General features: G+C 51.2%; 3 protein-coding genes across 3 annotated transcripts; 1 reads left to right on the forward strand and 2 right to left on the reverse strand.

Annotated features, from left to right (window-relative positions):
• Window positions 1–520: 520 nt before the first annotated feature.
• COL26b_014198 (uncharacterized protein) lies at window positions 521–870 on the reverse strand (the record flags this gene model as incomplete). The annotated part of the gene is made up of 2 exons (XM_053186775.1): window positions 521–666; window positions 828–870. 2 exons carry the CDS (start codon window positions 868–870, stop codon window positions 521–523), a joined length of 189 nt encoding a protein of 62 aa, XP_053029277.1.
• A 17,380-nt stretch (window positions 871–18,250) lies between these two features.
• COL26b_014199 (uncharacterized protein) lies at window positions 18,251–18,757 on the forward strand (the record flags this gene model as incomplete). Its single annotated transcript, XM_053186776.1, has 1 exon — window positions 18,251–18,757. The coding sequence occupies one exon, from the start codon at window positions 18,251–18,253 to the stop codon at window positions 18,755–18,757; it is 507 nt and encodes a 168-aa protein (XP_053029278.1).
• Window positions 18,758–21,148: 2,391 nt separating this feature from the next.
• Window positions 21,149–21,850, reverse strand: COL26b_014200 (uncharacterized protein; the record flags this gene model as incomplete). Its single annotated transcript, XM_053186777.1, has 1 exon — window positions 21,149–21,850. One exon carries the CDS (start codon window positions 21,848–21,850, stop codon window positions 21,149–21,151), a length of 702 nt encoding a protein of 233 aa, XP_053029279.1.
• Window positions 21,851–23,250: the final 1,400 nt, after the last annotated feature.

The raw sequence follows: 23,250 nt of genomic DNA on the forward strand, positions 1-23,250 counted from the left end.
GGCATTCTTATAACCTTGCCATTGACCTTGTCGATATTCCTGGAACCTTCTAGCAAATACGCCATTGGATTTGGTGGGTCCAATGAGTCGTGGCTGAGGGTCTTGCCGAAGGCCGAACACCGGTCCATAGACCGTGACACACAGGATCTCCCAAACTCCTTGCCAAAGGACATCGATGTCCCATATGGAGATTCCCTACAACACCCACGCGTATCTCGCAGCCTCCGATCCAACAGACGTCAATACTCAGACAAAGCCTCAGGTCGCCTTAATATTCCTCCAATAGTCGGCGAGACAGAGAGAGAAAGGACGTTGTAGCGGCAGGGAACGCTCATATGAGGCATTCTATTTCCCCTGGCAGAAATTCAGGGAGCCCCTCTGGTTGGGAATTGAAAACGCTATAATCTTTTAGTTAACTAAACATGCGATCCCGATAAAACCCATTTAGAAGCATATGTGTTTTTGTCAAGGGAAAATGATTACGTATATGAACAGGTCGATATGAGCTAACCGCGTCCCCTTAGATAAGCCTAAGGTGTTGCATCACCTGGTGTGCGGCCTCCATGCCGCCATCCTTAAAGGCGGCGCCGAGGACAGCCTCTACAGTAGTCGATTTGATACTCTGAGGCACCATTCCCTGCTGGGATACGTTGCGCTCGATGCATCCTGTCAGGCCAATGTCATCGCAGAGAAATGCCAGTCGTGCGTTGCTGGCATGCATTTGGATCCGGGCGTTTGTTTTACCTACATCACCAGTTAGCTTGAGGCTCAGCAAACTTTTCAACTCAGTGTTGCAAAAAGTCAATCGGGAAGGTACTGAAACCTACCGATACTGATGTTCTGATCAACGGCGATGTCAACGATGGCCATTGCGAGGATCCTATCGCCGAGCCCGGCCAATGGTTTATTCCCCTCCTGAACGGCCCGAGACCCAACTGTTGGAACCCCTGAGCCTGCAGCCTGCAGGGCCTCCCAGAGCCAATCAGATTGGTGGAAACTGTAGCCTATTATAGAGGAGGCTTCAGCAAGCTTGGTTTGGCGGTTGCTCATCTCGGGTCGCTAGTCTAGGTAGTTCCGGGTTGTTATAATGGGAGTGCAAAAGTTGGGGGTGAAAATATCTATTCAGATTAGATTGTGTCGGAAAGAATGAAGGAGAATTCTCTGGATTTCTGGAAAGAGGTCCAATTATTTATAAGGCGACCTGAAGAGTGTGCCAGAAGGGTTGATGCAAGAGAAAGGTTTTTCAGTCAGCCACCGAGATGGCTTTGGCGGTGCCGTTGAAGAGAAAATCAGTGAGAGGCTGTTGGTATGTAAATGGAAGCAAGACAGGGATGGGTTGTCTGTGTTGGTCGAGGCGTCCATATCGTCGTCGTCGTCCTGGAGGGCAGAGTCAAATGGCGCCGAGCCGGTGTACGCCTCATGCCTCGTGGCTTCTGATTATACCTGCCTTTATTGAACCTCTGATTGCAGCTGCCTCATCTACCGACTACAGTAGCTGCCTCCCATGAGGCCGGGCTCTACTTGCCCGCCATATCAGCAGTTTCTACCTTGATGGCTGCCATGCTCTCGTGTGACGTCATGACGTCAAACCACCTTCTCTGAGAAATGGCTGCCCAGTATTCCTGCACAATCCCCTCCATTTATCTTCTTCAACCTTTCACATCTCACTTCGGCTCTAAGACCAGCATCATCGCAATCATCCACAACTAAACCAAGATCCTTAATGCCGTCCTTTCAGCAACCAGGAATCACACCTTCCACCCCATAATGCCAAAGTCCTTCCACCCGCCCGTCACCATTGTGGACGCGGCCAACAAGGTCCAGCATGGACGCCACACCCACAAGGCCATCACCACACTCGACCCAGCCAGCAAGGTCCGATGGAGACGTCATGTAAAAAGCCTATCGGCAGCAGATCTTAAGCAACAGACAGCAAATTTCTCCTCGCAACGTCCTCGTTCCGCAGCACAACACCAGCGATCCTTATCTTAGGCAGATATGGACCGACCTCGTCCTCCCTCGGTTGACGAAGCGAACCAATATTACTACGGCCTTCCAGCCCACGGTTGATAGCACGAACAAGCTCCGATATATGGACCCCTGAATAGCTTTCCAACGGTTGGGGCATAAGACGCAAAATTTTGAGGACAGTAGGCGCGCATCCGATTCTTGCACCCTGGAATGACCCGGAGGGCCTGTATCCACTGAGTCAGACCATTTCGAATGTGCTGGATAAACATATTAGAAAATGGAACGCCATTGATATTATCAGGCTTGGTTTTGAGGATGCAGATGACCTTCCTGTTGTCATGTCGATTTCCATGGACCCCCTTTACGCCGATATAAGTTGGGAATTAGCATACGATGCTGCCTTTGAATGCAAGGCTGTGTTGGAAAGCTTGGGGATCAGCGATGTTCATGTCGAGATGAAAGAATCCAGCCTGACAAGACTGCTATCAACCAACCCCGAGGAGTCTTCAACGCCTTCTGCGTCAGTCTCCGTATCCGCGGAAGCGACTACGGCTCAAGAAAACGGGCTTTCGGCAAATCAAATCATTCACCTGTATAGTCTGGACGAAACGTGGCCTACTGAGGTTCAGGACTTTGGCTACTCGATCAGCGATGGGCTTGGCAACGCTATCGCCACTGTTCACAAAGCGCTCAAAGAAGGGACAAAATGTCTCTACCTCCGTGTCAGACCCAGGGGACAAGATCAATTTGTCACCTGTCTGATGACCTGTCGTCACGTCCTCTTCGGATCCGACGAGCAAGACTACTGGGTTCCAAATACTGGCACGCGTCCACAAACAGCCATCAAACTTGTTATCCAACCAGGGCAACAGACAATGCAGACAACAGAGAGAACCCTGAAAGACCTTGAATCTTCAACGGCGAAGAGAATTGACGACCTTGAGATTGCAAAACTGTTCAAAGACCCTGTGACGATTAATCAGCAGCTTCAAGCCCAACAGCAAGCCCAGTCAAGGATACAAAAGATCAGACCATATTACGCCAGTCCACGACGTCTAGGGCATGTGGAGCGGGTGCAGAAGTATCACGTTGGCGAGAACGAAACTCTCATGAACTGGTGATCGGTCTTGATGGACCCCCACAGCCACGAGGTCGACCTAACGGACGTGAGGAATGGAGTCGACGTTGGCGTTACGAAGCGACAACTGAGAAGGGACTATGGAATGAAGAACGTAGGCGTTGAAATTCAAGAACCTGATATGATCGAACATCTTATCAAACCAATATGCCCTGATTGCCGGCCACCACACTATCGCCTAACACAGTTTTCAAGGTTGGTGCCAAAGTTACCTATACACAATAAGTTTAAAAGCCATCCGCTTGTTAGAGGCGAAGCACAACCAGACCACCCGAACAGCTAGAGCGAAAAACAAAAAAATCAGAACTTGTGCACCGCCTGGCCTTAAGCTGGCACGTTCAAGTACTTCAGTTTCTTCTTCAGCCTCCTCCGAGTACGCACTGCCCAAGTCTTGCTCTTCTTGGTCTTGGAGGGCGAGTAGTTGCGGCAATTGTGCATCCCAATCACAATAATCTAGCCATTTCGCCCGACGTATTAAGGCCCTCCTCCGTGTCTTCGACTTAACCCCAAGTCCAAGGAAAGTTTCTTCAGAATCAGGCGTTATCAGCTGGCGGTCCCTGTAGGCTAGCTCGAAGGTATATTGCGTTAGGTGCGCGAGTGTTATGATGAGTACGTGTTCTTCAGCCATGGCTTAATCGGGAAAGAATCGTTCAAGCATACGTCGCTCCTCGGGCTTCACAAGTCCGAGCAAGGCGAAAACCCTATCTCTGATTTCCTTGCATTTGGCACGGTGGTGGGCGACAAGGAGGTCGTATAGCGGTTGCATTAGTTCCGGATACCGATCAATCGTACGGCTCATAACGAGTGGCAAGGCAGGATATGACCCTGCCTTACTCCCTCCAGGATCGAGGTTGTCCGATTGGGGAAACTCGTGAACATCTGTCTCTGTGCATAGGATATGCTGGAAGTCGACCCATCTTATTCGGTTATCGCTGCAATAGAGCTCGACTTCTAAACCGAGCAGGCATTCCTGAATAACCCAGAAGCGAGTCCAGTACGGGCGACTCGCGAGCTCGAGCATGGATTCTTGCCAGTCGAATCCATTGCTTTCTAGCGTCTTGATAGAAGCGAGAGTATTTCGGGGTAGTCCCTCTGGTAGAGGTATCAAACCGAGCCAAATAGAGACGCAGGTAGCACTCCTGTATGTCTGATCCATGCAGCGGACTTGTGAGTTACGCTGTGCATCGTTGTCTTGGTTGACGCAAATCGCGTCAACCCAGAGGTACTCCCACTCGGCATGCCGTGAAGCAAGGCCCAAGTAATACAGACAAGACCATAGATTTGGTCTGACTGGGAAGGGTTGACCATCTAGGAAGATTATCTCGGAAGGGCTGCCGTCCCCCCAGGTGTATGATACGGCTGTGTACTTATAGTAGTTTACCGCTGCGCGACGCACAGTGATGACTGAAAAGTGAAGGTTGCCGTGAGATAATGAGACTGGTCGGAGTAGTCGGAGGTGGTCCGAGTCGAGAGAATCGCGGTATGCCATTGGAGACAGAAGTGATAAAGATCGGAGTCTGTTGAGGAAGTATCTAAATATAAGAGGAGTGAATTAACAACGTCGTTGCTAGTGGACGTCGACCGAATTGCCATGAAGTAACGATTCTGACGCCGTAGGCGACTCGAGACAGACGAGGTGCACGGCAGGGCATTGCCCCACTACTGGCAAACTATTCGCTGGGCCTGTCGACAAGGCGGCCATTGCCTTAATACCCCGCAGCATCATTATCGGTGGTCAGCAGAATATCATTGGAACTGGCGTGGAATCCATCTACAAATACAATGGATTCGGGGCTATGCTTCGAATACGGGCAGAAACGTAATGTACCGGTTGGGGTACTGTATCAAAGTGTCGACGTACTATTGATATTTACAATGTGAGGAATTGTCTTGCTCTTAAATCTCTACATCTTCCACTTGATGTCTACAAAAGTTCTTCCAAAGATCAAATGCGCGTACTCGCGCATATTCGAGCTGGCGCTGGGCGAGATGGAGCGCAGCTTCACCCAGGGAGGGGAGGGATGACTCAATCTCGCGCATTCGGAGGCCGTGGCCGTGATGGACCGACTCGGAGGGTATATATTCACGAGAAACGAGCTCCATCTTCCAAAAATGGTTCTACGGCCTCTCGATACAACCGACAGCCTTCGCAACGGGGCGTGGCCGCACATCGACCCGGCGCTGCTGAACCTCCGGTCGTCCGGGACAGGTGGGGCGGCAATCCACATCAGCCAGTGGCCCCGGGCCGGCAAGGCCGGCAGGCCCGTGCTCCTCCACGTCTCGGAGCTCCGGTATTACTACGGAGAGCGAACCGCAAGGGCGGTCTCTGATCCGTGCAGCTTGGCGAGGCCGTGTTCAGGAGTATATCCGCCGTTGCTGAGTTCTTCAACGCGCTGTGGGTGCCACAGGCCAAGTCGTTCATTGCCCAGCAGCTCAAGCGCAGGCTGTGAGTATTTCGTAGCCGTAATGAGTCATAGGTAGAGCGCTGCTAAGGTATTATTAAAAATCAAGCAATTACAAAAAAAGAAACTTAGGTAAACTTACGCGGTGGGAACTAAAAATCCAAAAACATACAACACCAGGTATTCGCTGATCGTCACCGACTCAACTACTAATCCGGCCCTCGTTGGCTTACCTATGGGAGAGCGGACGGGATCCCGAGTTTTCCAATGGGTATGGTCGTATGTGGTATGTAGCCTACCCACCTTTCAGCCATCATGTAGGGCCTCCCTCGCTAGCATACCTCCCTCACAGAGTCGGAATACGATCGACTGAGCGAAGAGAAAGTAAGTGCGAAAAGCCGCAGTGACGCGATCACAATCGATGTGCTAGCAGACGCGACCAACTTCGCATCAAAATGGCAGGGTAATAATGAAGGTGGCCGCAGGGAAGCAGAGAGGGATTTGGAGCATCTGTGTTGGAAGCCCATAGCTAGAGGGCCAGCGGAGCTAGCGCAGACCTTGTCAAACTACAGTAAGACGGAGCTGAAGCGCGAGTGGGTCGGAAATCGCAAAATTGCCAGCAAATCACAGCAGTGGGGCATACTAAATCAGGCAGATCATGCAGTGGAGGCGTCAGGCTTAAAGTAGACTTCCGCTCGGCTTACCTCGGCAAGTCCAGTCCATGTTTTTGGCCACGATTGATGCTGCGCAGGTCAAGATTTCACTCTGGCAGAAGCTTGGCCGCCTAGGCCGGGCCAAGTCAATCCCCATTTTCCATGTTATTCGGTACATGTTAATGTTGCTCTGGGTCTCGGCTTTTGGTGCGGCTCGAGCTGACCTGGCTGCCTTAATTTGTCTCTGGTATTTCCTGCATGGGCGAAAAGAAGCCTCGTGGTTAACGGGGAGGGGAGGAGGGGATAATCACTGATGGAAATGGGCGTTCCAGCCTGCCTGTCAAGTGTGGTGTGCATTGCTCGCTATGGTAAATAAATCAGTTGCTTCCGACTTAGGCCAAGCCTCAGGCTCATAGGTGTCTTCTGTGTCTTGGCTGTTGGCCTTGGTGGTGTCTGCCCCCGATTCAACTGCGAAAGCCGAAGTTCCCTCACGAATCTGCTCGAAGACATCAGTGTGATGGAAGCTGAGCAAAATTTCGCCGATGATGTAGGTTCTATTGAACCCAAAGAGAAAATGAACGTATCAAAAGGATGACCTCCTCCAAAATTTAAGTCGGCAGACTATCCAAGCCAAGCTGTGCAAGGCAGCTCGTCAGTCGTGCTGAGAGGTATCGGGAGGGTGGAACGAAATGGCGGCTTGGCATACGTTGTCTTGCATGCCTTGGCGACCCTTCGGCGACACCTCTGGCTACGAAGGTCAAGTCAGTGGTTGAACATGCAAAGATCATGGCTTGGACCTCATATCTAGCCGTTTCGGACCTCGTGGGGAGGTTGGATCTTGGGAGGGAAAGAATCAACGGGGCGCTGGCATCTTTGGTGAAGGTCGGGATTCAGGATTGGAAAGCCTGGTCCGAAACCACAAAGGGAAATCAGCTGCACAGGTACAACTAGGACCACCTTCAACTGCTTGAGTGTGGGCCGCCGTACCACCCACCGAATACAATGACCAGCTTCTTTTCGTTCAGAGATGGGTCTTGGTCGCCCCAGCACTCCCTCACGACACAACCGAGCATGACCCAGCCTGCATCAACCCTTCTCGGCTGGACCTGCGGCGATATGGCGCCATTATTGTGTTGCACACAGCTCCACCGACATGGCTAGATACTGGGGAGGTTGAGGAAACGGGCCCCGAACCGATATTTGGCGTAGCTTCACCATCTATACTCGAGTTCCATGACCAAACTCACGATCCAGGCATATTGGCCGCTACCAAGAACGCCTGGGTTACAGCTTGCGCACGTAGGCAAAAGCCACTGAGCTGGTTTCCTGTACTTTGGGTGAGACCTGGGTGCAATCTGCGGTGCACAAACCTTCCCATGACGGACGTCAGCATCAACATCAACACTCGTGAGATCCAAAAATCGTTTACCGAGACCATAAAAGGGGAGTCGGATATTGAGGGGGCTGGAGGGTTGAGAAAGCTGGTGCGACAATTCAGGTATGCTCAACTGGCAGTTGTGGCACATATACCAGCAGATCCGTGAGCGTCCGCCGGCGTCGACTTTGGCAGCATGTGGATGCCAATGATCTATTCGTGATGGAAGCTTTGGCGCATCTGTTCCTCCATAGCCGCATACCTTGTCTTCCCGAGAAGTCTCTGGCAGCGTTGTCGCTCCTTAAATATTATACCTAAACTACGGCGCGTCTCAATCTCTCGACACTCAATAACGGGGCAATGGGATATAAAGGGGACCCCTGTACCTGAGAATTCAGGGCCAAGTTCATGAATGTAGCGAAGGCAGCGAGACAAGCCGGCGGTTTGAACATTACTTGATGGGCAAACCGCGATGCCGAGATGCCTGTTATTATTGCAGACCTTGGTGGTCTTTGCGCGAATGAGGAAATCTTACATTGGAGTCCGGGATCTCGTAGGCTTTGGTCGGATTAACCCCGTCTGCTGGTCCATGAAAGCCGCCTACTGTGAACGCTTCATGGCATCGAGGTGGGCAGACAGGATGCGATTCACAACCCAACAACCTTTTCCAGGGTGTTGCCGGCTAGGCAGAACAATTTGATCTCCAGCCCAAGCCAAGACGAAGAATCGTTGTGGCATTTCATATAACAGACATGACAGCGACGTCAATTAGCATATGTATGGACTCCACGCCCCCGACGCAGTTACTGGGGCTGCGAGGGTCGTTGGCCTCTCGCGAGGCAAGGGGACTCATTGGAGCGCGGGAGGCGGCCTACGCCCCGATTGACGAAACAGAGCATACCGGCTCGTTTGTAAAGTTCAGCCGTTGGGAGAAGACTGCATCGCCCATGCCACATGACGAGGAAGAAGCGATTTTCCCAGATGTACCCATGGCTTCGTTTGCCATCTTGTCATTGGCCCTTGTCGTCGTATCCTGAGGCAGGATGCTGCCACAACGTCTCTGAAGATGAAGAAGACCCCTCTTCAAAAGCTAAAGATGGGCTGTCCTGGCAATCAGAGTTTTTGACCGCAAAATTATATGTATCTACGGAGTCTAACACTTGTATATTCAAACGGAGCAGCAGCGTATTTCGAGGTGAGGCCTTATATAAAACTGCGACGTCTAACACCTACTTGATGTCTTGAAGCGAGTCATTTCGATGTGTGGGCGGGTTGATATGGCCACTTCCGTTTTCCTTTGATATACAAAGAGAGAGAATCGAGGCAGAGGTTGAAGAAGGCTTGTGAAGGGGAATATAGACGCCGTACCTAGAGAGGCTACCCCAGGCCCGCTCCGACGATTTAGAGGGTGTTGTGTAAATGGCCACAGTGTGAGATAAGCGAGGCCTTCGTTACCGTCACCACTGTTTTTGCCATCATCGCCATCGCCCAAACTTGTTCAATTCCGCCATCACTCCCGTTGCACATCTCAGGGTCGCCTCTGCGAGCTTTTTTGGATCCCTTAGCTACTTTGAGAGTAAGTATCTTGTCGTACGCCATCTTTGTCAAGATAAGATTCATTCTTGATGGCAAACTTTCTCTCAGGACTCTTTCACCCCTTGCGGCATACAGAACTGACGCTAGTACCTGAAGAGAAGGCCACGCAGGACGGGAGCTGCCAAGCTTCCTTTGCCGCAAGTGGTAGGGTCCGCTCGTCAGCCACGAACGGAATACACGGGATCCATGCTAACCCTAGGCCAGAAGGGCAAAGGTTTGCATGTTGATTAGTAGCCTTTAGATCTCCATATTGCGTCTCAATGGAAAATGTGAGGTTATTAGGTAAGTAACGTAACTCCTTACGTCGGTTCAACAAAGAGCGAGGTCCAAATACAAAAGCTTCCCGACGATCTCCCACTTATTTACTCCCGAGAAGCCGAAACGACTTTGAGCCTGGGAGTTTTGAGCCAACACAGGGATTTCATGGGTGACTCTTCAACCTGAAAATCGAGGGGTATTTGGGGCTTGGTCTGTACAGGCTGGAAGCAAGCATCCCGAATCTATTTTATGCACTTTGATATCGCCGAAGGAACTATCACCATCGCTCATGTGCGCCCCTTGCTCGCAAAGCGCAGTCTGCCTGGGTCGCCCCACAGTTGGAAAGCGTACTACATCGTGCTGCGACAGATTGGAATGATCGGGGTGGATGGAGAAAAATGACTATCACCGGGTCGGTTATGTATCGTACTGAGACCGTACACATCTGCCTTTACCAGAGGACAGACACTAACATGAGGAGAGGAGGATCTGGTTCTCAACAACCAATCTTGAAGTTCATGTTGCGCGCAACCTTGAGTTGCCATGCCGACAGTTCAGTTTTCGCGTGACGCCCAGGGAAATATAAGGCTTTCTTCGAGTAGTTCAGGCGGAAAAGAATGTTGAAGAACGGCTGCTTCTGTGGCCAGCCTTACGTTAGAGATTGAACATGCAAGGGGGCTGAAATCAAGTCGATCCGCTCAGAGAAATACGAGAGACGATATGGCGGCGTTTGGCGTGGTACTCGTTGGTATTATAGCAAGTTTGAGGGTGGCAGCCCTCTATTGTCTTCACGGCATAAGGGAGAGGAATTGCTGGATTCAGTAAGTTCCACATGTGATTGCTATCGGCGTTGACATCGCGCATGTGGTATTGCTCCTTCTTGTCGTGGCTATAGCAGTGTTAGAGCTCGTTAGCACGAAGAATCCCAATCGTTAACCAGCTTTCTGCATCGATATATGTTAGCCAAGACGTCTTTCTTATAAAAGGTGACTTCAAATTGACGTTATTCAAGAAAATCAAGTAACTCCAAATCTCAATCTAAGGACAACATCTGACTTTTGAGCAACATTACCTCCCACATGTACAGCATGCGGAAGGCTTGCTTATCGGAGTCAGCACATAGTTTGGTTGATAGAGCCTGGCACAAGCGAGGTTGATTTTCCGGAGCCCCCTCTACTCGTCTGTACCCCCTCGACCCAATAGGTTGAAGTTAGGTTCCTGTTTCAAACGGCGATATGGAAGGTGTTTGGCACTGGCAATATCTTGGGCAGATGGTTGCGAGTCGAGGGCATGGTCGCTTCATATTGTGCGACGTTCACCCGGTTTCGCGGGTTGGGTAATCACAAGCTTTTCGTATTCGAAGTGCCGCTATTCACCCTGTCGACGATTTAGCGAATTGATTACAGCAAGGGAGCTTTTTTTTCCTTTTTATGATTTTCTTTCTTTCTGATATCAAGGGCCTAGTTATCCGTCTAAGACATGGGCAGTGTCACTGAAGATCTTGTATTAGAAGCGTCACGGTAGCCGGCTGGACGCTTTTGTCGCGCTGCCTTATTATGATCTTCGTGCAGGTGAAGGAGAAGCTTACGCGTCGGACAAGGACCAAGACGAGTGTAGCCGCTGATCAGCTGCATACGGAAGCATCGCTGAAAAATAATGCGACCAGCAGCTGGGTGTCAATAGAGTTATCGACCGAAAATTGCTCCCATGGGGCTTTTGGAAAGTAAAACCTCGCCCTTGTGATGCGTGATGCAGGCTAATGTATGACAGCAGGATGAAAATACCTTTCGAACAGAGCGTGTCTGTCAATAATGCTGCCAATACTTCATTAATGCCCCCAAAATCCTCACTTGTCAAATGCGCGATCTCTGCTTGCCTCTAAGGAGAAGAGCTTCGCTGCAGGAAAGGTTGGGGGATGCCATGGTAGATGGCAGGTCGAAGATTACTGGGGTCGGAGCATCCATGATTGCTGTCGAGTCTAGACCTTGTCACAATTTCGCCAGCTGTCTCACCTAGAAGCCAATTCCCGGTATGTCAGTGAAAATAATAGGGTGAAGGTTGTGGAGACATCAGGACGGAGACCTCGATTGTCGTGTTAAAAGCAATGCCTCTGCCTCAGCTAACGAGAAAAAAACAGTTATCAACCTCGGTCTAGTTCCACACACGATCGAGAATTGCTTTCTGTAAGACAGACGGATCCAGCCTACACTCTCGTTCCAAAGGTTCCATGCGACGTACTCCCACATTTGGAACTCGTCACGAGTATCATTTTTGCCAGTGTCTCCATCGCCCGTGCCCACGCTGGTTCCTTCGCCTGTACCCTCGCTTGTATCCTCACCCGTATCCTCGTCCGTCGCCTTTGGGACTCCGAGGAATTCTATTTCAATACTAATCTCCTCCAATGTCCGTCACGGTGTCAGCCACGCTGGTGTTGTTCTCGCTTGAATCGGGATGCCCTCCATCGTAAGAGTCTCCGTCGGTTGGTATCGCCCCATTCGCGAGGGTTTGTCCCTTCAGTTGGTCCATGGTATTGCCATTATCCTGCCTTGCAGACCAACATGCAAATCGTCAGTCGCTGGAGAAATTGATAGTTGGTACCCGTGGACCTGGAAAAAGAAAAAGAAATCGATAGCACCCCGTCAAGAGCCATTGGTTAGATACATTCGTCACACCTCTCCCACTCGGGCAGAAGATCTGCCTTAGTGCAGCCAACTTCAGACGACATCAAGTCAAGTCAATTGCCCAGAGTGGAAGGTAGTCTGCGTGAGATGGACGGAGCGCTCAAAACCATCATCGTGCGTGCATGATACCAACCAGTGCGCGGCCGGTGTATTCGCCACACAGGCTGTGATCGATGACAATGTGCAGTTTGCCGGTAGAATGGTGCTGGGCTGGTTGTCGGGGCCAGCAGGAGATGGTGAGATTGAGGGTCAACACAAAAAGTGCTTGTGAAGTCATGCACTGCGACAAAGCGCTCTCGCTAAGCAGGCATCTTGTGCCTGGTGATGTGGAATTCTTTTCTCCCCGTTTCCTTTTTAACCTTGCAACGCCGTCCTCCGTCGTCTCGCGATATCAAGATAGACAGCAAGGTTGCGATCGCGACTGCGACAGGTGTAGTGTGGTTGGAAAATGGCATATGGCAGGGCGTGCCTTATTGCAATCTTTTGGAGATGTCGCTGTCCTGTCTCGTTCGGTGACGAGACGACGAGATTTGGGATCTCGTTCGTGGGGCTTGAGCAAGACGTCGTCTCCCGTCGTCCTGTGGCTCTGCTGGGGGTGGGGGGAGTGGGGGGAGAGGGGCATGGAAGAGACGTCACATGGTAGATATCTCATCAGTGGCTCGCTTATCTACATTCTCTTATCGCCCGCCTGGGTTGTCCCTTCTTCAACCCCCTCCGGTTAGCCTGCAGCATCGCACCCTAATCAACGGCAGGCTGACTTGCGATTTGGTAGCACATGGCCAGGAACCATCGCCACCGTTATACTTTGAGCACTAGACCGATGCTGCACCTTTCAGTCTGCAACTATTTGCCGCCGTTCAAAACCTTCTACTGCAGTGGGAGCTCTTCAAGTCTGAAGTTTCACCGACTTGTATTGCGTAAAAGCCCCCCGACCCCTTCACTTGCACGCCTTGGTGGCCGGGGACACAGCGTGGATCGCCAGGACTTTTCCTAGCGACCTGTGCAGGAACCTGGAGTCGCACCTGCCAACGTCTGGACCGCGCTCACACGTGCCTGCCTCCCATTGCTTGCACCTGCCCTGCTTCTTCGGACGCGCCTTATCTATGACGATGTGCCCCTGCCTGCAGCGCATACTACCTGATCTGCAACACTCGAGGAAGGTACGGTAGCCGGCCCCACCTTGGGCACTGGGAGACATCAAAAGTGACAGTTCGCAGGGGCAAATCGTCGCATTGATATCCGCCCTACCCTATCCGACGTTTTGCCAACACATACCCGACTCTCAACTATTCCCAACTTCACACACACTCCCACCCATTCTTCTTCCGCCTTTAATTCGTCTACAAATCAACCCCAACTGCCGCGAACAGCCCCATTTCCCTCCTTTGACCCATTCGACAACGGAGCCGTCACAATGTCCAGCTCCACCCGCGCCAGCGAAAACAAACCTCCCGCCCGCACTCTCGCATCCACCAATAACCGCGACACCCATGCCACCAACAACGCCAACACCGCTGGCACTACCAACATGTCTTCTAGTGGCACTACCAAGTCGATTGGCTAGAAGCCATCTGACTCGCCCTTCAAGCGTGCTTTAACTGAAGCTTTGTTTCCCACTGCTGCCAAGGGTGCAACAACCAGATCCAGGTGAGCGCTCCTTAGCTCTCCCGTTCCTGCCGCTCTGGGAAGTCCATCATGTCCACCTTGCTAATCTCTCAATTATCTTCCTCCCCAGGCTTTCCACTCCTTTGAAAGGTCGCGTCTGTACTCGAATTCCTCGCCTGTCTGCATGGCGTGCTGCCCATTCCGAAAGGAGCATCAATGGAAATGCCGGCGCACAAACCCCAAAGGACAAGACCATCCAAACCACGAACCATAAGGGTGACCGAGCCGACAACCGCGACAAGGGACATGACCTGGCCTCTGTTGCTAGCGGCGATCCCTTCGAAACCCCCGCCAAATACAAGATGACCATCCGGTAGACGAATCTCCGTCGACCTCTGAAATGCTTGATATCCTTATTGCAATAGAGGAGGAGTCAGAGAAAGAAAGAGATCAGTTTCATTTGCTGCGATGATATCCGCAAGACATTCTGCACGAATCAGCGCACGGAAACGCGAGCTACTCCAGTAGTTAGTGATAGTGGAGGCCAGGTGCGATACGCGGTCCTTAACGTGCAGGAACCACAGGGCGGACTACGACACGAGAGGTAGACTTCCCAACGCTCGAGTGAATAAACTCTATCAAGTACTACAAAGCTAGCGAATGATGTGCATCTTGTGAACATTCAGGACACTGCCGACCGCCAGTCTTGCTGTGCCATTGCCGACATGGATCTGATCATATCCATGTGCAGTGCCCAAGACGGACAAAAATCCGGTTTATTAGCTGTCGTGGGCTTGCAGGTCAATAGAGACTTGTTCTGCACAGGCGCCATGAGGAGGGCAGAATGCCCAGGCGGAAAACACCAGGACGGGAAGCAGACATGACTGATACTTCATCGCTTCACCCGACAGGCATTTCTACACAACCGGGGAGATGGAGAGTGCCCAGGGAAGACATGGGTAGAGGAGGGAACAAACCCGAGGACAACAACTGGCTGCATGTGCCATGTCGAATGTTCTGGTGACGTAGTGTTCTAGCGGAAAAATGCCAGAACCCGACGTCACTCGCTAGGAGCCTCATGGAATCACTGGTGCACACCCAGCCCAAGGCCCCGGCGTCATGCCCGAATCCACATTGAGCGCACGCTTAACGGGGTTCAGGGAAAAGAAAAAGGCTGTCTCGGCCCCGGGCGGCAACCTGGAATGAAAGACAAGAGGGCGAATGAGCAGGTGATAGGTCATCGTTGTCGATCTTCGCAATCCAGATGCAGATGAAAGTCTCGATGGCCCAACCGGCTTTGAATCTGACGTATGCAGCAAAGCTGTTCAAGCGGTCATCTTATGTTATCACAAGCTCAAAACCTAGGCTCTATCTCGCCTGGCTGGCTACCACGCCTCGTGTACCTCCTCTACCACCACCCCCACGCCAGCTAGAATTTTCGGCTCTTGCGCCACTGGGTCCATTTTATCCCTCTTTCTCCGCATCTTCGTCGCAGCTGTTCAGCAGGTACTGCCAATATCAGACGACGTGTGCTTTCGCTTTTGGATCCGCAGCGGCGTCCGGCCTGACGATGTTGGTGACTAGGCATGTTTGGAGGAATTCAGAATCAAAGGCTGGTCGTATAGATAGGCATCTGAGGGAACTCTTTCAGGTGAGTGACTCTAGATTTGACCAGAGTTAACAGGACGAGTGGCTCGGCCGGACGTGAGGTGACAATCTTGTGGCTTTTCGTCAGGAACACCTCAGCAGACCTAGCAAGTGTCGAGGATATTAGTGACTTCAACGATCCAACGTTCGAATTAGAGGAGGAAGAGGTCGCAAAGGGCTTCTCGGGGGAGCTGTGCATCGTCAGGTTGTCAAATGCTCCCTGCATGACGTCCAGGCACAGTTTGCTACCAGGTGGGGAGATAACGGTTATGCTTTTAACTGAACAACACCACCCCTTTGCATGCACCGTCATCGCCCCCATTGATGCATCAAATCATCACTACCACCCCGTCCTGTTCGCTCATTGCGTGAGTGTCCTCTGCGTTTGCCGCACACGAAGACATAGGACTTTGAGTTGCTGTTAACGACAGTCACTGGTGATTGCACTTACAAAACCCCACAATGCGAAGTCATTATTCAGCACAATATGCAGGACTTTCAGGGGGCCGGAAGGCCAGAAATGTCCCGACCCTCGGACTGAAACGAGCTGGAAGCGCTTGCAGAGTGACCCTGCTGTTGTAGAAGGATCAGACTTTCGTGCAAGTTCATCACACATGCTGAAATTGTACTTCAATGCCTTATGATTGACTGCCATGGGATTCCGCTCGGTTCCAGAGCTATGATGATGATGACAACCCTTTAGATCCGAAGCGATTAGCTCACCCACTCTTCCGTCTCTATTAGGGCTGTATGTCTATCCCCAAAAATGTGAACAAGTCCACCAAGAATAATCTTCGATTTCGACGCTCGATCAGGCCAAAGAAGCTATCGATACGCAGTTAATATTCGATACGAACTTCGCCAATAGGCCGAGCAACTTCACAGTAAGGTTGCATTCGGTTTGTAGGAAGATGTCTCAAGGATTCTCCCTTGCGAGGGTCGTGTTTAACTCTGTGTCGCCAGAATTAAGCAGAAATAGGTCAATCTCACCGGCTTCCGTTCTTGAACTCTAGAACGAGATGACAAGCTCTCTTTCACGTCAGCCAGCGTTTTCCTGGGCGCCAAATCAAGCCAAATATGCTACTGAGGCCGAAGAAGAAAGCAGGGAGCTGCGCATCAGGGGTTTGAACTCCGGGTGGCCGTCAAGTTTCGAGTCTACTCTTATCCATTCGTCTCGTTGATGCAGATGTCTGGGGCTGGCCAGGTTGTCCCCGTTCTCAGAAGTAAGCCGAAACTGGAGCCCCTTGTCCTGCTTCACAACCAGAGCAGCCAGATCGTCACATCAACGCCGAGACAGCAAACATGTTTTGGCGTTCACAGCGCCTGAGTCGGAGCAAGCTGCTCGTACCCTGTCATCGCCACGCTCGCGGCCGTGTCTTCTGCGGACTCGAGCAGATCCGTGACGCCCTCATAAGTGGCTGAGTGCTTGCTCTCTGAGCTAGTTTTGTAGAGATCCAAAACGTGACTTATTAGTTGGCTACGGTCTCGATTGTCGTGAGGCTGCTGGCAACAGCCAGAAGATGGCAACGAATACCGATGGAGGACAGCATGCGCTGGTTTGTTGGGTTGCTCAGCTAAGATTCGGGTCGACAAATGGGATTTCTGTCTGCTGAAACCTCAAAATGCTTGGAAGCTTACCTTCGAGAAATAAAACAACGCAAATCGGAGTTTCCAGTATGCAAGACATTGGCGGCTTCGTAGCTGTGGACATATCGCTTATATACATCGTCGACGAGGGATTTGGTATAGAGTGGATATTTTGATGACTTTGCTGAAGGTTCCATATCCCCTATCCATTCGGGCAGCTCGATTGAACAGTAGCTGGTTCAAAGGCCATGACGTGGCTGTGAGTAGAGGCACACACGTCGCTGATCCAGATGTTGTGTGAAACTGTAGCATCGCACCATGCGAAGCTATAATGAGCAAGCCGAACCGCACGAGAGGATGAAAAATGGGGCAACCGTCGTTGGCTCCGTTTGTTGCACTGTGGAACTCGAAACCCCCGCTTTATTCCACATAATCAGGCCTTGTTGCAGAGTGTCCTGCATTGGCAATATCCCAGAGCAGCGGTTTTGAAGGGCATATGTTCAGAACGCCAGCGCGATCAAATCGTAGTAGGTCTTGGTAATAAACCGCCAATCGCGCGTGGCGCAATGATGCAAGTCCTAGTGATTCACATAAGGGATTCTTTCTTGTCTGTGAAGCAATCAAACTCAGCTTGGCGTCGACATTCCCATTCACTCCAGGCCACCGCGCGACGGATCTCGATGCATCAGATCTACTGTCCACGTTTCATACATCCTGAAGCTGACTTGGATTGTTCTTGACATTCCCCAGAATCATGCCCTCTTAATTGCCCTTCTGGGTCGTTCCCAGAAGTTTCCCATGTCGTGCCAACATGGAAACTCGCTAACTGGCAAACGGCGCTCCTGTCGGAAATCTTGGGCGAAGAGAAGCCGATTGATGGTCGTGCTCTTGTTCCGATTTGTACTACATTCTATGGGCCCCCTTGCGGCGCCTTTTTTGGTCTTCTCCTTGAAGGTGTGAGAAGTCTGACCATGAATGTGACATGTCAATGTCATCAGCCCTGGTCTTTCTCAAAGGTTGACTGACGTGCTCACCGCCGGGCTACTGCATATGAGCGCGTCAGGGGTCTGAGCACTGAGACATGACAGATGAAAAGGCCCGCATTGAAGCTGATTACAAAGGCGCCGAATTGGCTGCGATTGAGGAAGTTGACCCTACTGCGCAACTTAAAACCAACAAGCCCCCATGACCAGGAAGCGCCGCATCACTTGCAGATGTGAAGCAGCCCTTCCACATCTGCTCTCACTGTATACACCACATCGTCCCAATCTTTGTTCCCGCGATCATTCCACGCATACATTCCATTAGAACGAATTGTTCCAGAGACCATAGCTATAATGGCTCCCAACTTTGATGCAATGACTCTCGTCGAAATCCGTCAATTCTTGCGAGATTCCTCCATTCGTATATCAGCCCGCGCACGTAGGGCAGACCTCCTGCAAATTGCGAAAGCGTACGGTTTCACAAGCGACGACGTGCCCAAAGACGAAGGCGTTCGACTGGCCATGACCTCTTCAGGACAGCCGAAAGCATCGATTAAAAAAGGCAACACGAAGCCGGCAAAGACGTCGGGCGGGATGACATTCGATGACCCGCTCCGAAACATTCCCGTCCAGAGCGACGATATCTCGTACGTGCAGGTAAACTTCAGTCCGACCTCCCTCACCATCGCGAAGCTGCGTAACATCTTGGCAGCCCACGAGGTGTCATACGCCACGGCCAAGACGAAGAAGGACTTTATCCAGCTATTCCTATCTAACATCAAGCCGCGGGCTGCAGCAATCATCAAAGCCATGGCCGCAGTCAAGAGAACAGATGCAGGAATCATTGACATGAGACCATGAGTGATTCAGCATCTTCAGCGCACTTCGCCGTCATCGCAGCAGAGGAACTAAGCCGAGTTGTATCATGCTGTTGCGGATTGAAGTTAATTGCTTGACAATGCTGCAGTCTTTATTGCTTGCGGTATCTTGAAGGGACAGCCCAAAGGCATAGCCATTTTCGGGACATACCGGGAATGAGTACACCGGACTTGTTGGTAAGTCATTTCAAACACCACCACTGAGACGTCAAGCTCTCTCAGCGTTCAAGGTCGAAGCTTGAATCTACGCTTATCTTAGTCTCGCGCAAGATTCAGTTGTAAGTCGCCGCAAGGGGCTTTATAATATCTATCGTGCATGCAACATCCTTTCGCGCCCCTTGTGGCTTTTTGTGAGACCGCGGCAGACTCCATTGCGGGATTTCTAGGGGCGCACAACCTGCGATCTTCGACGTGGTAGTGCCAACTGCGAGATTCTATATCCTAGAGAGCTATATGCTTTTTCCTGTCCCCTTTCTTGCGGATGGACGCAATCTCTTACTCCCTGACGGGCATAGCTGGTTCATGTCTGTTGACCGCTAAACGTCGCCAAGATTAACGTTAATGGAAGCTTTGCGGGGGGGAAGCAGTCCAGAAATAAAACGTGTCAGCGAAGTCGTTATATGAATTCGAAGTTCTCGATGTGGTCTGCTATCGAGCTACTAGCCGATCAACCTTCGATTGGCATGACCCAGCAGCTCGCGAGTTTAGCGGAGCAGCAGCTGATAAACAGATCTGCATCCCCTGCGCAGTTGTTGCATTAGTGATGGAAAGCCACGCGATCAAGTGTGTGCGACCAGGATTTGGCTGTCTCATTGTGCGGGTCATTGTGCGGGCGAAGGAAAAAGTTGCCATGCCGGCGTCCATAACGGAGCGACGACAAGGCTTGCAGCTTTGGAAAATGTTATGTGGAACAGGTTTGTTACACAATAAACGGCAACTATTGAGATGATTGAAGTGAGGCCTGGCAAACCCCGACCATGAACAAAAACAAATTAGCCTCAATCACAGTTCATCCAGTCCAAATTCCCAGAGAGCTTATCCTTGAGCGTCGCGACGCTCAGCAAGCTATTACTGAGTATGGCAGTCTTTTGTCACTTAGCACCCTGCGAATTACGGTCACCCCGGCCAACGGAGCCGCAGCTGTCGTTCACAATGCAACTCACCCCCTGGAAGTTCCCCAGATCACATGCAGGACCCCGCTTCTGCTGCGACCATGGGAGGTACTGCCGCTGCGACTGCAATTGCAGCGCATACCTCGGCGGGTTCTCGTGCGTGGGATGCGAACACAGTAGCAGCTGCTGAATATTTGACCTTCGTGCGTAGGGTAGATGGGCAGCGAAATGAGACAAGTGGAAGACAAAGTAAACCATTTCCATAGCTGTTCCTCACTATCAACGACAAAAGCAGCAACATCATCATCAGCATGTCTTACATCTGGAGCCAAAAAGCAACATAAGTCGTCACACCGACAGCCTCTTCGGCGATAATGGACTTCTTCCGGAAGAGCCCGTGCTTCAGGGTCCCTGGCTGAAGTCACCACTTCGAGCATGAGTCCCGATGATTCGGACCGCCAATGCTCGTGAAATCACCCATGGTTTCAGTATGATGTCCAATGTACGGTTGCCCGAGGTAGCCTTGGAGTCGGGCATATCGTCCACTTTCTGCTTCCCATAAATGTCAGACAATGCCCGGCCGGCCACCGAAAGTGCCTTCCAATCAAGCACCTTGTGTACCTAGGCTCATCTGCACCTTTAGCAATCTCCAGCGATAACGAGTCAAAGAATACTAACATCCACCTGATCATAGTTAGGACATACATCAGAGTCCGCAACAAGCCTTCGCTATAGACATACTCATATTAGCTGGGCGATCGACCTGTTCGGGCCGTCAGGGGATTTCCAAGGTCGCCTATTCTCGTTGGGGTTGGACCGGTTGGTCAAGGGAAAATTTGCTAGACGGAAATACTGGAAATGAAATCGATTCGTGACGCGCCAGTTCTGGGTCATCGAGTTTTGCGACGATCGAGGTCCTAGCGAATTTCGATTGCGGGGATGGATGTGTTCATTGCCACGGGAAACATCCCATTCTATGAGAGCCTCAGGAGACACTTTTGCCCCCCTGCCGTTTTTTGATCACATGAAATATGTTATAAGCTGAAAATGCAGATGCGATTGTAGTCGAACACGATTCATCATTTGGTCCGTCTGTTATCGGATCCCAAATGCCAACAAACAAAACATGCTAACTCTCTCAGAAACTACAACCCAAACAGCCACAAGTATCATCACAGAACACACACAAACCAACAAGACCCAGGACAGCCCAAGGATCACACAAGAAAAACCGCAGAAAATCCAGAGAAAACCCAGCTTGCTCAATCAAACCAAAGTAGCTTTTCCCCCTGGAACTCCTCTTGAGCCCGCTTCTCCCGCAAGTCTTTGACTCTCTCATATTCAGTGACGTCAATCCACCTCGCGACCCTCTCCATGTTCTCCAGATGCCCCTGCATCAGACTGTTTCGAGTTCCGTCATCGAGCTTTTCAAAGTCAACGCTGACGCATCGACTGATGACGGGGCCGGCGAGCTGCCACTCGTGGGCGATGCGGATGTTGGGAGCCGACGCACTCTGCTGGACAGGGGGCGAGTAAACTGTCGGAGAGGGAATAGTAGATGATGTGCGGAGGATGCCTTTCAGTGGCAACTTATTGCTTCTTCGCCTTCGGTTCAATTGAGTCTTCCTGGTTTTGATGAGGATGAATGGATCAAAGGGCCTTCTGTTGAACGGTCGGACTGGTCGCTTAGGGAGGTCTGGGGAGCGTTTATGCGTTGTACGAGGGGCCCAGGATGGATCTACCTCATCGGATGACACGGATATGGCGTAAATCCGGTCGTAGTCCACGCTCATGTCGGTGGCGCTGTCATCATGGTTCGAGGGGTCGGAGACGTCGGCTTGGGGCCCGTCTGTGATGGAGGGCTTTCTGGACGCCTGGAATTCGGTGACTCCAGGCAGAGAGAGCGGGTCTGGGGACTCGTCACGCGATGTGAAGCTCTTGAGGAGGCTGACAGCAACAGTCATGGTCGGGCTCGACTTCTTGAACGCTTGAGAGGACGACTGAACGCTGTTAGTATTGAATGGGAATGCTTTCGCAGAGGCGTGGCAATGGTGAGTACTCACCGTGGCTGGAGAGAGTTCGATAGACAGACAGAACTTCGAACAGGAAGCGGGCTTTAGACGTGGTGGCGCCAAAAAAGGCGGCGGGAGAAGTTGCTGGCGGGAAACTCTGAAGTAAGTGGGGTAGAAATGGTAGTGTTGGAAGAAAATCTAACCGAATTTGTGCGGGGTTTGTTGGAAAAGATCACGAAGGGCAACTGGCGAAGACGCGCGAACGCGACGCGTGGACAATCGAGACTTCGAGGAAGGAACGAGAAAGAAAGCGTTTGGGGAAGGAACGGCCAAGCGAACGCACAATCATGGTCGACTCCTAGTTTTTGGAAGTCAAGAGAAGAGAGGTGACTCAAGTCTTGCGCTACCTATCATCTTATCAACCCACAGCACCCTGTTCAAGCAACTGGAGAGCCTTCGTCCAGCAAACTGATGTGAAGCTCCTACGTCGAGTCCCAAGGTACCCATCACCAGATCGTTGGACGGCAGATGATGGTCTCATCGCTCCGGCGTTCTTTGATATCGATGACCCACTAATCTGGTTTGAACACCCGCCTCACAACTTCAGCTTCAGCTGGCAACATGGTTCTCGCTCATTTTTGCTCAGTTAAATACTTGCTACAATGCCCCCTTGACCCCGAAAAGCCGTAAACATCCTGGACTTCACGCTCTTGCTCCATTTAAAGCCTCGAGAATCTCCTGCTTCTTGATTTTTTGGTGTTAGTAATACTCATGTTAGCGCCGACGACCCAATGTGAGGCTTCTTACGGTGAGATGGTGGCATGTTTCGCTTAATTGGGGGCAAGAAACCCGTCGAGAGGAAGGCACAACCCAGCTGTGAGTCGGCCAACTTCCAACCACCCTGAACCAACTCTCAAGTCACTCTGAAGACCTACGTTTTCAAGCCTGGAGGTTGCAAAAGTGGAGCCTACCGATCTTTTGTCGCTTTGTTCAGGCTTTTGAGTTCCAAAAACAGGGTGCTGGTCACTTTGACTCTCCGGCTTGCACCTTCCTTCAGTGCTCTCAGTCAGTCCCTTTATCCTTGCTAGAACACAATCCAGCCACCTAGCTTGAGATGGTGCTAGAAATGAACTTCTATATTTTCTGCTCTCCTACTGTCCAGATTTGCAATATGAACTTAATGAGAACTTGGCGGTGCGTAAGCCACAGTCCCAAGCTTGAAGGTCTTAAGTAGCAGGCACCTGGTTGATAAATTTCATCTCTGCGTAGGTGGGCCTTACTGCTTTCGTGAGACTTATGTCAACTCTCGGACTCAAAAAAACGTGTTGCTAGCCTTAGATATGATAGCATTC

This window comes from Colletotrichum chrysophilum, assembly GCF_026319265.1.
Source record: "Colletotrichum chrysophilum strain AFK26 chromosome Unknown scaffold_307, whole genome shotgun sequence".
Taxonomy (NCBI): Eukaryota; Fungi; Ascomycota; class Sordariomycetes; order Glomerellales; family Glomerellaceae; genus Colletotrichum; species Colletotrichum chrysophilum.